Genomic DNA, 22,487 nt, shown 5'->3' on the forward strand with positions numbered 1-22,487 from the left:
CGCATGTGACTTCGATGTGGAGTATTTCGTCGTTGCTTTGACGACAGCTGGTTCCAGGTCTAGGCTAAGTTTTAAATTTTGTGTGGGTTTGAATTTTTGTTTTTTTGGAGTATTTGTCATAAAATGTTAAGCTAAAAACTTGTTGTAAAGTTTAGGCAATTGTTATAGAAAACTGAGTACATGGATTTTGTCCAAATTAAGACTGTAGACAGACATAACCTAGGTCTTGTTGCAAGCCAAAATTCAGGGTAGGTTTATGATGTAGTTTTGCGTTGGTAGCTTCTTGATTTAATGTACTTTGCATTGAAAAGCCTATCTCTTTGAATTGGGACATGACCCCTTAAGGAAAAAATTGAAGAACAGGCTATGTCAACCATATACGCTATAGAATTTAACGATTGCTTTGTTTTTGTGCAGACTTGATTTAAAAATGTGGTTAGCAAGTTTAATTAGTGGATTTAGTTTCTTTGTTAAATGACGAGGTGAAAGAAAAGCTTTGGAAGTCTTTGCCCGTTTGGTGTTTGCTACACTGTCATTCATTTTTTCAACAAATTTAAACACCACAAAAGTACCTTCTTTTTTGCACGTTTAAATTGCAACACGTTCTAATTTAAGGTGTTGCAAATTCACATGTTTGGCTGTTCAGGAGTTTCCTTTTTTGTGGCGTTCTGATTGGACATGTTTGTTTTTTTACTGTTTTGATCGGACGTGTTTACTTTCTGTAGTGTTTTGATCTGACATGTTTTTTTTTTTCAATGTGTTCTGTTGCTTGTAGCGTTTTATTTTTCGATGGTAATATATTGCACCCACATTTTGAAATTAATAGTGGCCAAGTAAGACATTGAAAATACAAAACGCAACTGTTAACAAAACTCATTCAAAAGCAAAATCCTGTTTAATAACCGATCCTAGGCTGGCAACAAGCAGGCTACCGTATTTTGTTTAACCCTATCCAAACCGGGTGAGCGACATTACTATTTTAACTAGGTGTGGCCGACACTGAACACATATTTTCAATCGTTAATTACTCGAAAACTATACGTCGTAAACTGATCGGATTTTTACAGGTTAGTAGCAAAAACATCTGGCTTCCTGTATACATCATAATTGTAAAACTAAAAAAAGTGCATTTAGTGTAAATTAAGTATTTCTACAAGTGATACATTTCTAGAAGTTTTTCTTGTTACGCCGCGTCCCCGCTGTGCAGAAAACCAGCTGACCGCGAGAAGAGAACACAAGAGAATAGTTAGTCGAGTTAGTGGTGCGTAAATGAGTAAACGAATAGGATACGCTTCATTGCGGAGAGAGAGCAAAATTATGAAAATATGACAATATGTCAAAAATTACAAAATCCAACTTTATAAAACAAACATGGATAGATAGCTGAACATTTTTTAGGAAAAGTCACCAAATTTCAAATTTCTGCAGCAAACAATGCAACTGTACGCCACGTTTTGCTGTGACTGTGTGCAGGAGAAGCCACACCTAGTGTAAATAGGGTTGCTGATCAACTTCAATCGAACTTCACATTTATAAGCACATAATATCATGGTGGGCAACCAAAATAAGGAAACAATCTGAATAAAAAAAGAAATTGATCACTTGATCGATCACTTCATTTTGAAATTGTTTGATTAATTAGAAGCGAAGTGCAACCAGAAATTTCGTTTTTGCTCCAAAAAGTCCTTGTAAAGTGTTTGACTCAGTTTACTTATGCAAATGAACTTGTTAAGGCTGATGCATAAAAGGAAAATGTAAAAATATAATGCACGTTGCCCATTGTTATTCAGTTTGCTAAACCAACTACGGTTTTGCAGACGAAATATTTTTTGAACATTTTCCTATTTTTTTGGCAAACAGATACAAGAAATTACACCCACATTTACAAATAGGAAAATTAGCTTCTTAGTTGCTTACGGTATAGGCTATTTTTAATTTAAAATTGAACTTGTGCTACACAAGCTTACAACAACCTAATACTTGTTAAGCTAAGATCAGGTCATTTTTATAAGGATAAAAATCTATTTGGTCATTTGCCAAGACTTAAATTATCGTATTTTGTTAAAAATTGAAAATAATTTTTATAGGCATCAAGATGTCGCAATAACAATTAAAAAGTGCTGCTTTGTTAAAAAGAAAGAATTAAAATAACTTTTACTTTTAATCGCTTCAAATGGTTACCAGCAAAAAAGGTAGCAAATAATCCCAACTAAAGGATAAAATTCGTTTTCGATCGCCCGTTTAGGCTATTGGACTCAAACGACGGACTCCAGTAGCTAATGAACATCCATAAAAAATTGGAAATTCCAAAACGCAACGATTTCCTGCTTTTATGCAGCACTAATACGACTCATGATTAGTCAGACGACAAACTCCAGTAGTTAACACCAATTCATAAAAAATTGCAAAATCTGCAACGCAACGAATTTTTATACAAAGCTGAAAAAATTGGAATAATATCGCTTTGTTAATTCACTATGACGGTTTTCCTGATCCTTCAATAATGACCTTTGTTCTTAACGCCTACATAGACCGTCGAGGGTCGAATGATTTTTTTGGTCACACCTACTACAAATGATTAATAGAGATATAGACGAGTAGAGTATGAAAGAACTTTCTACATTTGTAGATGCCGACGTTCGACGTTAAAGAGGGAGCTTGCCAGGCTGATTACTGCCGGGGGACGATCGCTTGTTCCTTCCCCTCCATCGTCATCTCCAAACACCTGGAGTTGGGTACTCGGCTCCGGTAAAGTTTGAGAGCCAATGTGGACAACAATGCAACAGGCATGGAAGTGACATGAGGTTACATGAGAGCCGGGTTAATTTAAATCTGCTGAATAATCTCAATCTGAACATAATTTTTCTTAAAGCAAAAGAAGCTGTAATTTAAAGACGTGATGGAATGTGTTGAAACTACAAACATTTAATGCTTAGTTGTGGTCTTTGCTAATTACTGTTGTTTCTAGAAGTCTCTCAAAAGTTAGCATAAGCAGCATAAGACACACAATGGCAATTGATTAGATTCCGTTTAATATTTGATTACGAATTATTGGATACAAGCAGCACGATCAATGACAATCACCTCACAAAGAAATATAGAATGCACTTTAAACGCGGTCATAATTTTTACGAATCATAGACAAGGTGTGAACCAGCAATTCATCGTGTACTCCACCACTACAGTAGAGATACACATTGGACTCAAAGTGCAAAACTTTCTACGCATGATTAATTTTTCGTTGACAACAATATAATATTATATCAGATAACTTTCAGTAGACATATTAAATCACACATTCGTAATATTATTGGCTACAAGAGTGCGCAATTTCCAGATGTTGAAAAGCAGTTGTTATTTTTGAATTATGGTCCAGAACAAAGAAGGGCTTTCATCCCAACCGCTGGTAGTATCAGTTCGTTTAACCGTGCATTGGAAACCACTGCTGTTAATGCTGCCCATTTGTACAGCGTATCTGTAACATTGTTAAAATAACGTGTTTCAATACAGTTTATCAATGGTCCATAGCACATGCACTTTTGGCCTGATGTCATCATTACACAATAAGAGTCACTTACGTTATCTGGCCAAAGAAATCTCCAATAACCCAAGCAAATATTTTTTTAGGTGCTGGATCTATTGTTGATGGGAACTTGACCGTTATGTCTGCTGTGTTGGAGCTGGATTTTTCAATGACCTGAGTTCCTGAAGAAAGATTCGGATAACATATAAAACGGAATAGTCTGACAAGCTAATCAGTTATTTATATGACTTGAACAAACGAATAAGTTGATGTGATAATAAAATTTTAGGTTTTTGTACATAACAGCTACAGCAGACAAGGTAGTAATTTCACAAAGTAAGTTATTATAAAGGTAATTGTGCGCTTTTTAAACGTGTATTAACGAGTAAAAATCACACCAGTACCTTCTGCCGGAGGTACTTCTCTTCCTACAGCAGTCCATTCTAACTGTGGCTCTTCAGTCCATCCGTTAGTTTGGTCAGTACGAGTCACGCCAAACTTGAACTGTAAAGGGGTAATAACGACGTCTTGAACTTTGTATCTGTTAGAAATTATTGTTTGTAAACTTTATGCATTTAATGTGGCTTCTAATAGAGTTCAACGTTTCGTCAATTCTTTTCATCTATAGCTAACACCGGTCATTGTCGTTCGTACGTTCCGATGCTTCCTTGTACAGTTGCCGTCACTTGGGGTTTTGTGCCATTGTATGGGATGGGAAAACTGAAGGTCAAGTTCAAGGTATTCTTATCCGATGTAGGAAGAGACTGGGTTCCTGTTGAAAACAAATTTACTTGTCAAAACCGTGTTTGCGATGAACACAAAAATCACAACAAATCAGTTTTCATGTTTTGCAATATTTTTGCATTTAATCGTTTTCCATTAAAACAAGATAACATTAACTTGCAATATAAGCTTAATGCAAGGCAAATCGTATTCAATGTCGTTACCTCTTTGAGTGCTCATCTTGATTATTAGCAAACAAATGTATTACTTTTTAGGCAATGTAATCTGCAAATATAGCACCGACTTATTAACAACAAAATCACGTAAACTTCAACATATTATATATAGTAAGCAAGTATAACATAACCCTTAACTTCCTGACTTGCATTACCCCAATCGCCAGTTATATCGTAAAGATAAGTCATTGCGGTGTCTTTGACACTTGTCTGATTAACCCATTTCTTAAAGGCTCAACTCTTGTCCTAAGACTCTTGATTTTTGGCCATTAACCCAGCCTCTTTATAGCCGGTCTGATCAAGCTGAAAGAAAAAGGTTCGCGTTTCCACGATTCCTATTGTTGACGACAATCCATTTTCGTTGAGTCATACTTGCTTGCAGTGTGCATATAATTAACGGCGATGATTGTCTAAAATTATGTGTATAATTTGTTTTAATTAATGTACACCCCTTAGATGCAATATAAGTATTCTGAGCGATGTGTATAGAAAAAAAACCGGAGATTACAATGGGTAACGTGTTGGGATGAAAGTTAATCAACTCCAGTTGATGAGTTAAGTGTGTAAGATTGACATTCATGATCATATAATTCTGGATTACTGAAAAATAAAGAGTAACTTATGGTTTCACTATAGGCTAATATTCGTGTGCAGTGTTTGTTTTTTTTCAGCGCCTATACACAAATAGGGCCGCCCTCTTGGAATGGAGCCCGACGAGGCCGCATCGCTCGCCTCAACCTGAAGCCACTACTGGGTCCAGTTGCGTGACCAGGTTTGGGGAACTTTGGTGTCTACATATAGAGAGTACAGAGAGAAGTTAGGAACTAGTCTGGAAAGGAAAATTCCAATTACAAGGTCTGAACAGAGAAAGTTGCTCAAGGAGCCCGTGCGTAGGCTACCTGGATATTAACTTGAACAATAGCCTAGTGTCGCAGTGGGCTACTGTATATGCTAACTCGATTCAAAAAATCGGAAATTCGACGTACCAACCAACACACTTATCTGTTAAATTTTAGTTATGTAGTTGTTTGTAGATAAGTGGTTGAAGAATAACCCAATGAAAACTCTGAAAAATCTGATAATAATCTGACAAATCCTGGCTCACTTTGCTGCAGCATAAAAGTAGGAAATCGTTGCGTTGCAGAATTCCCAATTTTCTATGGATGTGTATTAACTACTGGAATTCATTGTCTGACTAATCCTGGCTCACTTTGCTGCAGCATAAAAGTAGGAAATCGTTGTGTTGCAGAATTCCCAATTTTCAATGGGTGTGTATTAACTACTGGAATTCATTTTCTGAATAATCCTGGCTCACTTTGGTGCTGCATAAAAGTAGGAAATCGTTGTATTGCAGAATTCCCAATTTTCTATGGATGTGTATTAACTACTGGAATTCATTGTCTGACTAATCCTGGCTCACTTTGGTGCTGCATAAAAGTGGGAAATCGTTGTATTGCAGAATTCCCAATTTTCTATGGATGTGTATTAACTACTGGAATTCATTGTCTGACTAATCCTGGATCACTTTGCTGCAGCATGAAAGTAGGAAATCGTTGCGTTGCAGAATTCCCAATTTTATATGGATGTGTATTAACTACTGGAATTCATTGTCTGACTAATCCTGGCTCAATTTGCTGCAGCATGAAAGTAGGAAATCGTTGCGTTGCAGAATTCCCAATTTTATATGGATGTGTATTAACTACTGGAATTCATTGTCTGACTAATCCTGGCTCAATTTGCTGCAGCATAAAAGTAGGAAATCGTTGTGTTGCAGAATTCCCAATTTTCTATGAATGTGTATTAACTACTGGAATTCATTGTCTGACTAATCCTGGCTCACTTTGCTGCAGCATAAAAGTAGGAAATCGTTGCGTTACACAATTCCCAATTTTCTATGAATGTGTAGGCCTATTAACTACTGGAATTCATTGTCTGACTAATCCTGGCTCACTTTGCTGCAGCATAAAAGTAGGAAATCGTTGTGTTGCAGAATTTCCAATTTTCTATGAATGTGTATTAACTACTGGAATTCATTGTCTGACTAATCCTGGCTCAATTTGCTGCAGCATAAAAGTGGGAAATCGTTGTGTTGCAGAATTCCCAATTTTCTATGAATGTGTATTAACTACTGGAATTCATTGTCTGACTAATCCTGGCTCAATTTGATTCTGCGTAAAAGTAGGAAATCGTTGCGTTGCAGAATTCCCAATTTTCTATGAATGTGTATTAACTACTGGAATTCATTGTCTGACTAATCCTGGTTCACTTTGCTGCAGCATAAAAGTAGGAAATCGTTGTATTGCAGAATTCCCAATTTTCTATGAATGCGTATTAACTACTGGAATTCATTGTCTGACTAATCCTGGCTAACTTTGCTGTAGCATAAAAGTAGGAAATCGTTGCGTTGCAAAATTCCCAACTTTCTATGGATGTGTATTAACTACTGGAATTCATCGTTTGACTAATCCTGGCTCACTTTGCTGCAGCATAAAAGTAGGAAATCGTTGCGTTGCAGAATTCCCAATTTTCTATGAATGTGTATTAATTATTGGAATTCATCGTCTGGCTAATTCTGGTTCACTTTGGTGATGTATTGATTTTAGCCGAACACCATAATTGCCATAAATATTTCACCCGAAAATGTATCTATAATTCAACTTTTACATTATTCGCTTAATAGACATTAGTTGTTACCTTCTTTCTGTTGCCGATATCAAGTGATAAAAATTGAAAATTATTTTAATTGTTTTCTTTGGACGCAGTGACATTTTTCAATTAATATTGTGACATTTTATTAGTTTTTAATTTCACTTTTTTATTTTAAGCAAAATATGTCAATGAATTCCTCACGATTGACCAAATAGATTTCTAGACAATGAGCAGCAACGTCATTGTACAGCATTTTAGAGCAAAGCCTGCAACTATGACTTCGACCTGACTTTTGAATTGTTCACCGCTCAGAACTTGTCTGAAATTTGTCAGAATGCATATAAGAGTAGTAATCTATAATTTATTGTCCAAAAATTGTGGTAGCGTTGTCTAATTGTAACAAAATGAGTACCTGTAAAATATTTTACCTGCATTTTCTAGGACCTGAAGTTCATTTGTCATCACACTTTCCGACAACGCATTTTTCGCGCATGCGCACAACGGATGGCGCAAAAGGTCTACTGAACGTTACAATTATGCCAAAACAAAGACCTTTTGAATTAAACGCAGTGGTAAACTTTCCAGTTCTGATTAACCGTCAGCGAAAAGCACAGAAACAATGCCACTTCCGATGTCGTTATGGCGTTATCGTTATGACGTCAGCATGTAGTTGAAACGCGTAAATACGTTGGCGGTACGAAGAAGCGGAAGATAAACGTCAAACTATCAGCGGTTCAACTAAGTACCTATTTATATATAGAAAGGAACATGTAAAAATATAATGCACGTTGTCCTTTGTTATTCAGTCTGCTAAATCAACTACGGTTTTGCAGACAAAATGTTTTTAGAACATTTTCCTATGTAGTTGGCAAACCGATACAAGAATTTACTTTCACATTTACAAGTAAGAAAATTAGCCTCTGAGTTGTTTACGGTAAAGGCTATTTTTAATTTAAAATTGAAGTTGTACTAAACAGGCTTACAATAGTCTAACCCTTGTTAAACTAAGATCAGGTGATTTTTGTAAGGATAGAAATCTATTTGGTCATTTGCCAAGGCTTAGATTATCGTATTTTGCTTAAAATACGAAAATAAGTTTTATAGGCCATCAAGATGTCGCAATAACAATTAAAAATTGCTGCTTGGTTTTAAAAAAAAGAATTAAAATAAGCTTTATTTTTAATCGCTTGTAATGGGTAACAGCAAAAAAGGTAGCAAATAATCCCAACTAAGCGATAATATTGGTTTTAGATCGCCCGTTTAGGCTATTGGACTCAAACGGCGGACTCCAGTAGCTAATGAACATCCATAAAAAATTGGAAATTCCAAAACGCAACGATTTTCTGCTTTTATGCAGCACTAATACGACTCATGATTAGTCAGCCGACAAACTCCAGTAGTTGATATCAATTCATAAAAAATTGCAAATTCTGCAAAACAACGACTTTTTATACAAAGCTGAAAATGTGGAAAAATATCGCTTTGTTAAGTCACTATGATGGTTTTCCTGACCCTTCAATAATGACCTTTGTTCTTAACGTCTACATAGACTCCAGAGACCTTCGAGAGTCGAATGATTTTTTTTGGTAACACCTACTACAAATGATTAATAGAGATATAGTCGGGTAGAGTGTGAAATAACTTTCTACAATTGTAGATGCCGACGTTCGACGTTAAAGAGGGAGCTTGCCAGGCTGACTACTGCCGGGAACGATTGCTTGTTCCTTCCCCTCCATCGTCATCTCCAAACACCTGGAGTTGGGTACTCGGCTCGGGTAAAGTTTGAGAGCCAATGTGGACAACAATGCAACAGGCATGGAAGTGACATGAGGTTATATGAGAGCCGGGTTAATTTAAATCTGCTGAATAATCTCAATCTGAGCATAATTTTTCTTAAAGCAAAAGAAGCTGTAATTTAAAGACGTGATGGTATGTGTTGAAACTACAAACATTTAATGCTTAGTTGTGGTCTTTGCTAATTACTGTTGTTTCTAGAAGTCTCTCAAAAGTTATCATAAGCAGCATAAGACACACAATAGCAATTGAATAGATTCCGTTTAATATTTGATTTTGAATTATTGGATACAAGCAGCACGATCAATGACAATCATCTCACAAAGAAACGTAGAATTCACTTTAAACACGGTCATAATTTTTACGAATCATAGACAAGGTGTGAACCAGCAATTCATCGTGTACTCCACCACTACAGTAGAGATACACATTGGACTCAAAGTGCAAAACTTTCTACGCATGATTAATTTTTCGTTGACAACAATATAATATTATATCAGATAACTTTCAGTAGACATATTAAATCACACATTCGTAATATTATTGGCTACAAGAGTGCGCAATTTCCAGATGTTGAAAAGCAGTTGTTATTTTTGAATTATGGTCCAGAACAAAGAAGGGCTTTCATCCCAACCGCTGGCAGTATCAGTTCGTTTAACCGTGCATTGGAAACCACTGCTATTAATGCTGCCCATTTGTACAGCGTATCTGTAACATTGTTAAAACAACGTGTTTCAATACAGTTTATCAACGGTCCAAAGCACATGCACTTTTGGCCTGATGTCATCATTACACAATAAGAGTCACTTACGTTATCTGGCTAAAGAAATCTCCAATAACCCAAGCAAATATTTTTTTAGGTGCTGGATCTATTGTTGATGGGAACTTGACCGTTATGTCCGCTGTGTTGGAGCTGGATTTTTCAATGACCTGAGTTCCTGAAGAAAGATTCGGATAACATATAAAACGGAATAGTCTGACAAGCTAATCAGTTATTTATATGACTTGAACAAACGAATAAGTTGATGTGATAATAAAGTTTTAGGTTTTTGTACATAACACCTACAGCAGACAAGGTAGTAATTTCACAAAGTAAGTTATTATAAAGGTAATTGTGCGCTTTTTAAACGTGTATTAACGAGTAAAAATCACACCAGTACCTTCTGCCGGAGGTACTTCTCTTCCTACAGCAGTCCATTCTAACTGTGGCTCTTCAGTCCATCCGTTAGTTTGGTCAGTACGAGTCACGCCAAACTTGAACTGTAAAGGGGTAATAACGACGTCTTGAACTTTGTAGCTGTTAGAAATTATTATTTGTAAACTTTATGCATTTAATGTGGCTTCTAATAGAGTTCAACGTTTCGTCAATTCTTTTCATCTATAGCTAACACCGGTCATTGTCGTTCGTACGTTCCGATGCTTCCTTGTACAGTTGCCGTCACTTGGGGTTTTGTGCCATTGTATGGGATGGGAAAACTGAAGGTCAAGTTCAAGGTATTCTTATCCGATGTAGGAAGAGACTGGGTTCCTGTTGAAAACAAATTTACTTGTCAAAACCGTGTTTGCGATTAACACAAAAATCACAACAAATCAGTTTTCATGTTTTGCAATATTTTTGCATTTAATCGTTTTCCATTATAACAAGATAATATTAACTTGCAATATAAGCTTAATGCAAGGCAAATCGTATTCAATTTCGTTACCTCTTTGAGTACTCATCTTGATTATTAGCAAACAAATGTATTACTTTTCGGGCAATGTAATCTGCAAATATAATACCAACTTTTAACAACAAAATCACGTAAACTTCAACATATTATATATAGTAAGCAAGTATAACATAACCCTTAACTTCCTGACTTGCATTACCCCAATCGCCAGTTATATCGTAAAGATAAGTCATTGCGGTGTCTTTGACACTTGTCTGATTAACCCATTTCTTAAAGGCTCAACTCTTGTCCTAAGACTCTTGATTTTTGGCCATTAACCCAGCCTCTTTATAGCCGGTCTGATCAAGCTGAAAGAAAAAGGTTCGCGTTTCCACGATTCCTATTGTTGACGACAATCCATTTTCGTTGAGTCATACTTGCTTGCAGTGTGCATATAATTAACGGCGATGATTGTCTAAAATTATGTGTATAATTTGTTTTAATTAATGTACACCCCTTAGATGCAATATAAGTATTCTGAGCGATGTGTATAGAAAAAAAACCGGAGATTACAATGGGTAACGTGTTGGGATGAAAGTTAATCAACTCCAGTTGATGAGTTAAGTGTGTAAGATTGACATTCATGATCATATAATTCTGGATTATTGAAAAATAAAGAGTAACTTATGGCTTCACTATAGGCTAATATTCGTGTGCAGTGTTTGTTTTTTTTCAGCGCCTATACACAAATAGGGCCGCCCTCTTGGAATGGAGCCCGACGAGGCCGCATCGCTCGCCTCAACCTGAAGCCACTACTGGGTCCAGTTGCGTGACCAGGTTTGGGGAACTTTGGTGTCTACATATAGAGAGTACAGAGAGAAGTTAGGAACTAGTCTGGAAAGGAAAATTCCAATTACAAGGTCTGAACAGAGAAAGTTGCTCAAGGAGCCCGTGCGTAGGCTACCTGGATATTAACTTGAACAATAGCCTAGTGTCGCAGTGGGCTACTGTATATGCTAACTCGATTCAAATAATCGGAAATTCGACGTTCCAACCAACACACTTATCTGTTAAATTTTAGTTATGTAGTTGTTTGTAGATAAGTGGTTGAAGAATAACCCAATGAAAACTCTGAAAAATCTGATAATAATCTGACAAATCCTGGCTCACTTTGCTGCAGCATAAAAGTAGGAAATCGTTGTGTTGCAGAATTCCCAATTTTCTATGGATGTGTATTAACTACTGGAATTCATTGTCTGACTAATCCTGGCTCACTTTGCTGCAGCATAAAAGTAGGAAATCGTTGTGTTGCAGAATTCCCAATTTTCAATGGGTGTGTATTAACTACTGGAATTCATTTTCTGAATAATCCTGGCTCACTTTGGTGCTGCATAAAAGTAGGAAATCGTTGTATTGCAGAATTCCCAATTTTCTATAGATGTGTATTAACTACTGGAATTCATTGTTTGACTAATCCTGGATCACTTTGCTGCAGCATAAAAGTAGGAAATCGTTGCGTTGCAGAAATCAAAATTTTATATGGATGTGTATTAACTACTGGAATTCATTGTCTGACTAATCCTGGCTCAATTTGCTGCAGCATGAAAGTAGGAAATCGTTGCGTTGCAGAATTCCCAATTTTATATGGATGTGTATTAACTACTGGAATTCATTGTCTGACTAATCCTGGCTCAATTTGCTGCAGCATAAAAGTAGGAAATCGTTGTGTTGCAGAATTCCCAATTTTCTATGAATGTGTATTAACTACTGGAATTCATTGTCTGACTAATCCTGGCTCACTTTGCTGCAGCATAAAAGTAGGAAATCGTTGCGTTACACAATTCCCAATTTTCTATGAATGTGTAGGCCTATTAACTACTGGAATTCATTGTCTGACTAATCCTGGCTCACTTTGCTGCAGCATAAAAGTAGGAAATCGTTGTGTTGCAGAATTTCCAATTTTCTATGAATGTGTATTAACTACTGGAATTCATTGTCTGACTAATCCTGGCTCAATTTGCTGCAGCATAAAAGTGGGAAATCGTTGTGTTGCAGAATTCCCAATTTTCTATGAATGTGTATTAACTACTGGAATTCATTGTCTGACTAATCCTGGCTCAATTTGATTCTGCGTAAAAGTAGGAAATCGTTGCGTTGCAGAATTCCCAATTTTCTATGAATGTGTATTAACTACTGGAATTCATTGTCTGACTAATCCTGGTTCACTTTGCTGCAGCATAAAAGTAGGAAATCGTTGTATTGCAGAATTCCCAATTTTCTATGAATGCGTATTACCTACTGGAATTCATTGTCTGACTAATCCTGGCTAACTTTGCTGTAGCATAAAAGTAGGAAATCGTTGCGTTGCAAAATTCCCAACTTTCTATGGATGTGTATTAACTACTGGAATTCATCGTCTGACTAATCCTGGCTCACTTTGCTGCAGCATAAAAGTAGGAAATCGTTGCGTTGCAGAATTCCAAATTTTCTATGAATGTGTATTAATTATTGGAATTCATCGTCTGGCTAATTCTGGTTCACTTTGGTGATGTATTGATTTTAGCCGAACACCATAATTGCCATAAATATTTCACCCGAAAATGTATCTATAATTCAACTTTTACATTATTCGCTTAATAGACATTAGTTGTTACCTTCTTTCTGTTGCCGATATCAAGTGATAAAAATTGAAAATTATTTTAATTGTTTTTTTTGGACGCAGTGACATTTTTCAATTAATATTGTGACATTTTATTAGTTTTTAATTTCACTTTTTTATTTTAAGCAAAATATGTCAATTAAGTCCTCACGATTGACCAAATAGATTTCTAGACAATGAGCAGCAACGTCATTGTACAGCATTTTAGAGCAAAGCCTGCAACTATGACTTCGACCTGACTTTTGAATTGTTCACCGCTCAGAACTTGTCTGAAATTTGTCAGAATGCATATAAGAGTAGTAATCTATAATTTATTGTCCAAAAATTGTGGTAGCGTTGTCTAATTGTAACAAAATGAGTACCTGTAAAATATTTTACCTGCATTTTCTAGGACCTGAAGTTCATTTGTCATCACACTTTCCGACAACGCATTTTTCGCGCATGCGCACAACGGATGGCGCAAAAGGTCTACTGAACGTTACAATTATGCCAAAACAAAGACCTTTTGAATTAAACGCAGTGGTAAACTTTCCAGTTCTGATTAACCGTCAGCGAAGAGCACAGAAACAATGCCACTTCCGATGTCGTTATGGCGTTATTGTTATGACGTCAGCATGTAGTTGAAACGCGTAAATACGTTGGCGGTACGAAGAAGCGGAAGATAAACGTCAAACTATCAGCGGTCAACTAAGTACCTATTTATATATAGAAAGGAACATGTAAAAATATAATGCACGTTGTCCTTTGTTATTCAGTCTGCTAAATCAACTACGGTTTTGCAGACAAAATGTTTTTAGAACATTTTCCTATGTAGTTGGCAAACCGATACAAGAATTTACTTTCACATTTACAAGTAAGAAAATTAGCCTCTGAGTTGTTTACGGTAAAGGCTATTTTTAATTTAAAATTGAAGTTGTACTAAACAGGCTTACAATAGTCTAACCCTTGTTAAAATAAGATCAGGTGATTTTTGTAAGGATAGAAATCTATTTGGTCATTTGCCAAGGCTTAGATTATCGTATTTTGCTTAAAATACGAAAATAAGTTTTATAGGCATCAAGATGTCGCAATAACAATTAAAAATTGCTGCTTGGTTTTAAAAAATGAATTAAAATAAGCTTTATTTTTAATCGCTTGAAATGGGTAACAGCAAAAAAGGTAGCAAATAATCCCAACTAAGCGATAATATTGGTTTTAGATCGCCCGTTTAGGCTATTGGACTCAAACGGCGGACTCCAGTAGCTAATGAACATCCATAAAAAATTGGAAATTCCAAAACGCAACGATTTTCTGCTTTTATGCAGCACTAATACGACTCATGATTAGTCAGCCGACAAACTCCAGTAGTTGATATCAATTCATAAAAAATTGCAAATTCTGCAAAACAACGACTTTTTATACAAAGCTGAAAATGTGGAAAAATATCGCTTTGTTAAGTCACTATGATGGTTTTCCTGACCCTTCAATAATGACCTTTGTTCTTAACGTCTACATAGACTCCAGAGACCTTCGAGAGTCGAATGATTTTTTTTGGTAACACCTACTACAAATGATTAATAGAGATATAGTCGGGTAGAGTGTGAAATAACTTTCTACAATTGTAGATGCCGACGTTCGACGTTAAAGAGGGAGCTTGCCAGGCTGACTACTGCCGGGAACGATTGCTTGTTCCTTCCCCTCCATCGTCATCTCCAAACACCTGGAGTTGGGTACTCGGCTCCGGTAAAGTTTGAGAGCCAATGTGGACAACAATGCAACAGGCATGGAAGTGACATGAGGTTATATGAGAGCCGGGTTAATTTAAATCTGCTGAATAATCTCAATCTGAGCATAATTTTTCTTAAAGCAAAAGAAGCTGTAATTTAAAGACGTGATGGAATGTGTTGAAACTACAAACATTTAATGCTTAGTTGTGGTCTTTGCTAATTACTGTTGTTTCTAGAAGTCTCTCAAAAGTTATCATAAGCAGCATAAGACACACAATGGCAATTGAATAGATTCCGTTTAATATTTGATTTTGAATTATTGGATACAAGCAGCACGATCAATGACAATCATCTCACAAAGAAACGTAGAATTCACTTTAAACACGGTCATAATTTTTACGAATCATAGACAAGGTGTGAACCAGCAATTCATCGTGTACTCCACCACTACAGTAGAGATACACATTGGACTCAAAGTGCAAAACTTTCTACGCATGATTAATTTTTCGTTGACAACAATATAATATTATATCAGATAACTTTCAGTAGACATATTAAATCACACATTCGAAATATTATTGGCTACAAGAGTGCGCAATTTCCAGATGTTGAAAAGCAGTTGTTATTTTTGAATTATGGTCCAGAACAAAGAAGGGCTTTCATCCCAACCGCTGGTAGTATCAGTTCGTTTAACCGTGCATTGGAAACCACTGCTATTAATGCTGCCCATTTGTACAGCGTATCTGTAACATTGTTAAAACAACGTGTTTCAATACAGTTTATCAACGGTCCAAAGCACATGCACTTTTGGCCTGATGTCATCATTACACAATAAGAGTCACTTACGTTATCTGGCTAAAGAAATCTCCAATAACCCAAGCAAATATTTTTTTAGGTGCTGGATCTATTGTTGATGGGAACTTGACCGTTATGTCTGCTGTGTTGGAGCTGGATTTTTCAATGACCTGAGTTCCTGAAGAAAGATTCGGATAACATATAAAACGGAATAGTCTGACAAGCTAATCAGTTATTTATATGACTTGAACAAACGAATAAGTTGATGTGATAATAAAGTTTTAGGTTTTTGTACATAACAGCTACAGCAGACAAGGTAGTAATTTCACAAAGTAAGTTATTATAAAGGTAATTGTGCGCTTTTTAAACGTGTATTGACGAGTAAAAATCACACCAGTACCTTCTGCCGGAGGTACTTCTCTTCCTACAGCAGTCCATTCTAACTGTGGCTCTTCAGTCCATCCGTTAGTTTGGTCAGTACGAGTCACGCCAAACTTGAACTGTAAAGGGGTAATAACGACGTCTTGAACTTTGTAGCTGTTAGAAATTATTATTTGTAAACTTTATGCATTTAATGTGGCTTCTAATAGAGTTCAACGTTTCGTCAATTCTTTTCATCTATAGCTAACACCGGTCATTGTCGTTCGTACGTTCCGATGCTTCCTTGTACAGTTGCCGTCACTTGGGGTTTTGTGCCATTGTATGGGATGGGAAAACTGAAGGTCAAGTTCAAGGTATTCTTATCCGATGTAGGAAGAGACTGGGTTCCTGTTGAAAACAAATTTACTTGTCAAAACCGTGTTTGCGATGAACACAAAAATCACAACAAATCAGTTTTCATGTTTTGCAATATTTTTGCATTTAATCGTTTTCCATTATAACAAGATAATATTAACTTGCAATATAAGCTTAATGCAAGGCAAATCGTATTCAATTTCGTTACCTCTTTGAGTGCTCATCTTGATTATTAGCAAACAAATGTATTACTTTTTAGGCAATGTAATCTGCAAATATAGCACCGACTTATTAACAACAAAATCACGTAAACTTCAACATATTATATATAGTAAGCAAGTATAACATAACCCTTAACTTCCTGACTTGCATTACCCCAATCGCCAGTTATATCGTAAAGATAAGTCATTGCGGTGTCTTTGACACTTGTCTGATTTTTCCGTGTCTTAAAGGCTCAACTCTTGTCCTAAGACTCTTGATTTTTGGCCATTAACCCAGCCTCTTTATAGCCGGTCTGATCAAGCTGAAAGAAAAAGTTTTGCGTTTCCACGATTCCTATTGTTGACGACAATCCATTTTCGTTGAGTCATACTTGCTTGCAGTGTGCATATAATTAACGGCGATGATTGTCTAAAATTATGTGTATAATTTGTTTTAATTAACCTACACACTTTAGATGCAATATAAGTATTCTGAGCGATGTGAGGAGAAAAACAAACCGGAGATTACAATGAGTAACGTGTTGGGGTGAAGAGTAATCAACTCCAATTGATGAGTAAAGTGTGTAAGCTTGACATTATTAATCATATAATTCTGGATTATTGCAAAACAAAGAGTATGGCTTCACTATAGGCTAATATTCGTGTGCAAGGTTTGTTTTTTTTTACAGCGCGTACACACAAATACCTCTTGGAGGGGAGCCCGTCGCGGCCGCATCACTCGCCTCAACCTAAAGCCACTAAGGGGTTCAGTGGCGTGGCCAGGGTTGGGGAACTTTGGTGTCTACATATAGAGAGTACAGAGAGAAGTTGGGAACCAGTCTAGAAAGGAAAATTCCAATTTCAGGGTATGAGCACAGAAAGTTGCTTAAGGGGCCGTGCGTACTTTGATATTCCCTGAGCAATAGCATAGTGTCGCAGTGGGCTACTGTATATACTAAGTCGATTCAAATAATCGCGAGTTCGACGTTCCAACCAACACACTTATCTGTTAAACTTTAGTTATGCAGTATTTTGTTAATACGTGGTTGAAGAATAACCCAATGAAAACTCTGAAAAATCTGATAATAATCTGACTAATCCTGGCTCCTTTTGGTGCAGCATAAAAGTAGGAAATCGTTGCGTTGCAGAATTCCCAATTTTCTATGAATGTGTATTAACTACTGGAATTCATTGTCTGACTAATCCTGGCTCAATTTGATTCTGCGTAAAAGTAGGAAATCGTTGCGTTACAGAATTCCCAATTTTCTATGAATGTGTATTAACTACTGGAATTCATTGTCTGACTGATACTGGCTCAATTTGATTCTGCGTAAAAGTAGGAAATCGTTGCGTTACAGAATTCCCAATTTTCTATGAATGTGTATTAACTACTGGAATTCATTGTCTGACTAATACTGGCTAACTTTGCTGTAGCATAAAAGTAGGAAATCGTTGCGTTGCAAAATTCCCAACTTTCTATGGATGTGTATTAACTACTGGAATTCATTGTCTGACTAATCCTGGCTCACTTTTCTGCAGCATAAAAGTAGGAAATCGTTGCGTTGCAGAATTCCCAATTTTCTATGAATGTGTATTAATTATTGGAATTCATCGTCTGGCTAATTCTGGTTCACCTTGGTGATGTATTGATTTTAGACGAACACCATAATTGCCATAATTATTTCACCCGAAAATGTATCTATAATTCAACTTTTACATTATTCGCTTAATAGACATTATTTGTTACCTTCTTTCTGTTGCCGATATCAAGTGATAAAAATTGAAAATTATTTTAATTGTTTTCTTTGGACTAAGTGACATTTTTCAATTGATATTGTGACATTTTATTAGTTTTAAATTTCACTTTTTTATTTTAAGCAAAATATGTCAATGAAGTCCTCACAATTGACCAAACAGATTTCTAGACAATGAGCAGCAACGTCATTGTACAGCATTTTAGAGCAAAGCCTGCAACTATGACTTCGACCTGACATTTGAATTGTTCACCGCTCAGAACTTGTCTGAAATTTGTCGGAATGCATATAAGAGTAGTAATCTATAATTTATTGTCCAAAAATTGTGGTGGCGTTGTCTAATTGTAACAAAATGAGTACCTGTAATATATTTTACCTGCATTTTCTAGGACCTGAAGTTCATTTGTCATCACACTTTCCGACAACGCATTTTTCGCGCATGCGCACAACGGATGGCGCAAAAGGTCTACTGAACGTTACAATTATGCCAAAACAAAGACCTTTTGAATTAAACGCAGTGGTAAACTTTCCAGTTCTGATTAACCGTCAGCGAAGAGCACAGAAACAATGCCACTTCCGATGTCGTTATGGCGTTATTGTTATGACGTCAGCATGTAGTTGAAACGCGTAAATACGTTGGCGGTACGAAGAAGCGGAAGATAAACGTCAAACTATCAGCGGTCAACTAAGTACCTATTTATATATAGAAAGGAACATGTAAAAATATAATGCACGTTGTCCTTTGTTATTCAGTCTGCTAAATCAACTACGGTTTTGCAGACAAAATGTTTTTAGAACATTTTCCTATGTAGTTGGCAAACCGATACAAGAATTTACTTTCACATTTACAAGTAAGAAAATTAGCCTCTGAGTTGTTTACGGTAAAGGCTATTTTTAATTTAAAATTGAAGTTGTACTAAACAGGCTTACAATAGTCTAACCCTTGTTAAAATAAGATCAGGTGATTTTTGTAAGGATAGAAATCTATTTGGTCATTTGCCAAGGCTTAGATTATCGTATTTTGCTTAAAATACGAAAATAAGTTTTATAGGCATCAAGATGTCGCAATAACAATTAAAAATTGCTGCTTGGTTTTAAAAAATGAATTAAAATAAGCTTTATTTTTAATCGCTTGAAATGGGTAACAGCAAAAAAGGTAGCAAATAATCCCAACTAAGCGATAATATTGGTTTTAGATCGCCCGTTTAGGCTATTGGACTCAAACGGCGGACTCCAGTAGCTAATGAACATCCATAAAAAATTGGAAATTCCAAAACGCAACGATTTTCTGCTTTTATGCAGCACTAATACGACTCATGATTAGTCAGCCGACAAACTCCAGTAGTTGATATCAATTCATAAAAAATTGCAAATTCTGCAAAACAACGACTTTTTATACAAAGCTGAAAATGTGGAAAAATATCGCTTTGTTAAGTCACTATGATGGTTTTCCTGACCCTTCAATAATGACCTTTGTTCTTAACGTCTACATAGACTCCAGAGACCTTCGAGAGTCGAATGATTTTTTTTGGTAACACCTACTACAAATGATTAATAGAGATATAGTCGGGTAGAGTGTGAAATAACTTTCTACAATTGTAGATGCCGACGTTCGACGTTAAAGAGGGAGCTTGCCAGGCTGACTACTGCCGGGAACGATTGCTTGTTCCTTCCCCTCCATCGTCATCTCCAAACACCTGGAGTTGGGTACTCGGCTCGGGTAAAGTTTGAGAGCCAATGTGGACAACAATGCAACAGGCATGGAAGTGACATGAGGTTATATGAGAGCCGGGTTAATTTAAATCTGCTGAATAATCTCAATCTGAACATAATTTTTCTTAAAGTAAAAGAAGCTGTAATTTAAAGACGTGATGGAATGTGTTGAAACTACAAACATTTAATGCTTAGTTGTGGTCTTTGCTAATCACTGTTGTTTCTAGAAGTCTCTCAAAAGTTAGCATAAGCAGCATAAGACACACAATGGCAATTGATTAGATTCCGTTTAATATTTGATTACGAATTATTGGATACAAGCAGCACGATCAATGACAATCACCTCACAAAGAAATATAGAATGCACTTTAAACGCGGTCATAATTTTTACGAATCATAGACAAGGTGTGAACCAGCAATTCATCGTGTACTCCACCACTACAGTAGAGATACACATTGGACTCAAAGTGCAAAACTTTCTACGCATGATTAATTTTTCGTTGACAACAATATAATATTATATAAGATAACTTTCAGTAGACATATTAAATCACACATTCGTAATATTATTGGCTACAAGAGTGCGCAATTTCCAGATGTTGAAAAGCAGTTGTTATTTTTGAATTATGGTCCAGAACAAAGAAGGGCTTTCATCCCAACCGCTGGTAGTATCAGTTCGTTTAACCGTGCATTGAAAACCACTGCTGTTAATGCTGCCCATTTGTACAGCGTATCTGTAACATTGTTAAAATAACGTGTTTCAATACAGTTTATCAATGGTCCATAGCACATGCACTTTTGGCCTGATGTCATCATTACACAATAAGAGTCACTTACGTTATCTGGCCAAAGAAATCTCCAATAACCCAAGCAAATATTTTTTTAGGTGCTGGATCTATTGTTGATGGGAACTTGACCGTTATGTCTGCTGTGTTGGAGCTGGATTTTTCAATGACCTGAGTTCCTGAAGAAAGATTCGGATAACATATAAAACGGAATAGTCTGACAAGCTAATCAGTTATTTATATGACTTGAACAAACGAATAAGTTGATGTGATAATAAAGTTTTAGGTTTTTGTACATAACAGCTACAGCAGACAAGGTAGTAATTTCACAAAGTAAGTTATTATAAAGGTAATTGTGCGCTTTTTAAACGTGTATTAACGAGTAAAAATCACACCAGTACCTTCTGCCGGAGGTACTTCTCTTCCTACAGCAGTCCATTCTAACTGTGGCTCTTCAGTCCATCCGTTAGTTTGGTCAGTACGAGTCACGCCAAACTTGAACTGTAAAGGGGTAATAACGACGTCTTGAACTTTGTATCTGTTAGAAATTATTGTTTGTAAACTTTATGCATTTAATGTGGCTTCTAATAGAGTTCAACGTTTCGTCAATTCTTTTCATCTATAGCTAACACCGGTCATTGTCGTTCGTACGTTCCGATGCTTCCTTGTACAGTTGCCGTCACTTGGGGTTTTGTGCCATTGTATGGGATGGGAAAACTGAAGGTCAAGTTCAAGGTATTCTTATCCGATGTAGGAAGAGACTGGGTTCCTGTTGAAAACAAATTTAATTGTCAAAACCGTGTTTGCGATGAGCACAAAAATCAAAACAAATCAGTTTTCATGTTGTGCAATATTTTTGCATTTAATCGTTTTCCATTATAACAAGATAATAGGCTATTGACTTGCAATATAAGCTTAATGCAAGGCAAATCGTATTCAATTTCGTTACCTCTTTGAGTGCTCATGTTGATTATTAGCAAACAAATGTATTACTTTTCGGGCAATGTAATCTGCAAATATAATACCAACTTTTAACAACAAAATCACGTAAACTTCAACATATTATATATAGTAAGCAAGTATAACATAACCCTTAACTTCCTGACTTGCATTACCCCAATCGCCAGTTATATCGTAAAGATAAGTCATTGCGGTGTCTTTGACACTTGTCTGATTATTCCGTGTCTTAAAGGCTCAACTCTTGTCCTAAGACTCTTGATTTTTGGCCATTAACCCAGCCTCTTTATAGCCGGTCTGATCAAGCTGAAAGAAAAAGGTTCGCGTTTCCACGATTCCTATTGTTGACGACAATCCATTTTCGTTGAGTCATACTTGCTTGCAGTGTGCATACAATTAACGGCGATGATTGTCTAAAATTATGTGTATAATTTGTTTTAATTAATGTACACCCCTTAGATGCAATATAAGTATTCTGAGCGATGTGTATAGAAAAAAAACCGGAGATTACAATGGGTAACGTGTTGGGATGAAAGTTAATCAACTCCAGTTGATGAGTTAAGTGTGTAAGATTGACATTCATGATCATATAATTCTGGATTATTGAAA

General features: G+C 36.2%; 4 protein-coding genes and 1 long non-coding RNA gene across 6 annotated transcripts; 1 reads left to right on the forward strand and 4 right to left on the reverse strand.

Moving 5' to 3' along the window:
• Nucleotides 1–3,015: 3,015 nt before the first annotated feature.
• LOC143469084 (uncharacterized) lies at nt 3,016–4,961 on the reverse strand. The gene is made up of 5 exons (XM_076966643.1): nt 4,471–4,961; nt 4,178–4,295; nt 3,928–4,064; nt 3,579–3,705; nt 3,016–3,475 (listed from the first exon to the last, which is right to left on the reverse strand). Exons 1-5 carry the CDS (start codon nt 4,484–4,486, stop codon nt 3,355–3,357), a joined length of 519 nt encoding a protein of 172 aa, XP_076822758.1. The 5' UTR covers nt 4,487–4,961; the 3' UTR covers nt 3,016–3,354.
• Nucleotides 4,962–9,202: 4,241 nt separating this feature from the next.
• On the reverse strand, nt 9,203–11,006 carry LOC143468940 (uncharacterized). The gene is made up of 5 exons (XM_076966426.1): nt 10,629–11,006; nt 10,336–10,453; nt 10,086–10,222; nt 9,737–9,863; nt 9,203–9,633 (listed from the first exon to the last, which is right to left on the reverse strand). Exons 1-5 carry the CDS (start codon nt 10,642–10,644, stop codon nt 9,513–9,515), a joined length of 519 nt encoding a protein of 172 aa, XP_076822541.1. The 5' UTR covers nt 10,645–11,006; the 3' UTR covers nt 9,203–9,512.
• A 292-nt stretch (nt 11,007–11,298) lies between these two features.
• On the forward strand, nt 11,299–15,972 carry LOC143468942 (uncharacterized). Its single transcript, XR_013119045.1, has 3 exons — nt 11,299–11,411; nt 14,838–15,011; nt 15,835–15,972. It is a non-coding gene; the product is annotated as an uncharacterized LOC143468942 (long non-coding RNA).
• On the reverse strand, nt 15,229–16,934 carry LOC143468941 (uncharacterized). 2 transcript variants are annotated; one of them, XM_076966429.1, is made up of 6 exons: nt 16,845–16,934; nt 16,678–16,738; nt 16,385–16,502; nt 16,135–16,271; nt 15,786–15,912; nt 15,229–15,682 (listed from the first exon to the last, which is right to left on the reverse strand). In XM_076966429.1, exons 2-6 carry the CDS (start codon nt 16,691–16,693, stop codon nt 15,562–15,564), a joined length of 519 nt encoding a protein of 172 aa, XP_076822544.1. In that variant the 5' UTR covers nt 16,694–16,738; nt 16,845–16,934; the 3' UTR covers nt 15,229–15,561. The 2 variants fall into 2 exon arrangements, with proteins under 2 accessions (XP_076822544.1, XP_076822542.1); XM_076966427.1 differs by having other exon boundaries at nt 16,678–16,927.
• Nucleotides 16,935–20,410: 3,476 nt separating this feature from the next.
• LOC143469145 (uncharacterized) lies at nt 20,411–22,119 on the reverse strand. The gene is made up of 5 exons (XM_076966724.1): nt 21,871–22,119; nt 21,573–21,690; nt 21,323–21,459; nt 20,974–21,100; nt 20,411–20,870 (listed from the first exon to the last, which is right to left on the reverse strand). The coding sequence occupies exons 1-5, from the start codon at nt 21,884–21,886 to the stop codon at nt 20,750–20,752; spliced, it is 519 nt and encodes a 172-aa protein (XP_076822839.1). The 5' UTR covers nt 21,887–22,119; the 3' UTR covers nt 20,411–20,749.
• Nucleotides 22,120–22,487: the final 368 nt, after the last annotated feature.

This window comes from Clavelina lepadiformis, chromosome 8 (assembly GCF_947623445.1).
Source record: "Clavelina lepadiformis chromosome 8, kaClaLepa1.1, whole genome shotgun sequence".
NCBI classification, from domain to species: Eukaryota; Metazoa; Chordata; class Ascidiacea; order Aplousobranchia; family Clavelinidae; genus Clavelina; species Clavelina lepadiformis.

Bases quoted from the DNA above. Each gene is read 5' to 3' on its own strand.
- LOC143468941 (XM_076966429.1), bottom strand. The intron at 16,272-16,384 runs GTACGAACGACA...AATTTCTAACAG, and splicing joins GTACAAGGAAGCATCGGAAC to CTACAAAGTTCAAGACGTCG. The intron at 15,683-15,785 runs GTAAGTGACTCT...ACAATGTTACAG, and splicing joins GATTTCTTTAGCCAGATAAC to ATACGCTGTACAAATGGGCA.
- LOC143469084 (XM_076966643.1), bottom strand. The intron at 4,065-4,177 runs GTACGAACGACA...AATTTCTAACAG, and splicing joins GTACAAGGAAGCATCGGAAC to ATACAAAGTTCAAGACGTCG. The intron at 3,706-3,927 runs GTACTGGTGTGA...ATCTTTCTTCAG, and splicing joins AGAAGTACCTCCGGCAGAAG to GAACTCAGGTCATTGAAAAA.
- LOC143468940 (XM_076966426.1), bottom strand. The intron at 10,223-10,335 runs GTACGAACGACA...AATTTCTAACAG, and splicing joins GTACAAGGAAGCATCGGAAC to CTACAAAGTTCAAGACGTCG. The intron at 9,634-9,736 runs GTAAGTGACTCT...ACAATGTTACAG, and splicing joins GATTTCTTTAGCCAGATAAC to ATACGCTGTACAAATGGGCA.
- LOC143469145 (XM_076966724.1), bottom strand. The intron at 21,101-21,322 runs GTACTGGTGTGA...ATCTTTCTTCAG, and splicing joins AGAAGTACCTCCGGCAGAAG to GAACTCAGGTCATTGAAAAA. The intron at 20,871-20,973 runs GTAAGTGACTCT...ACAATGTTACAG, and splicing joins GATTTCTTTGGCCAGATAAC to ATACGCTGTACAAATGGGCA.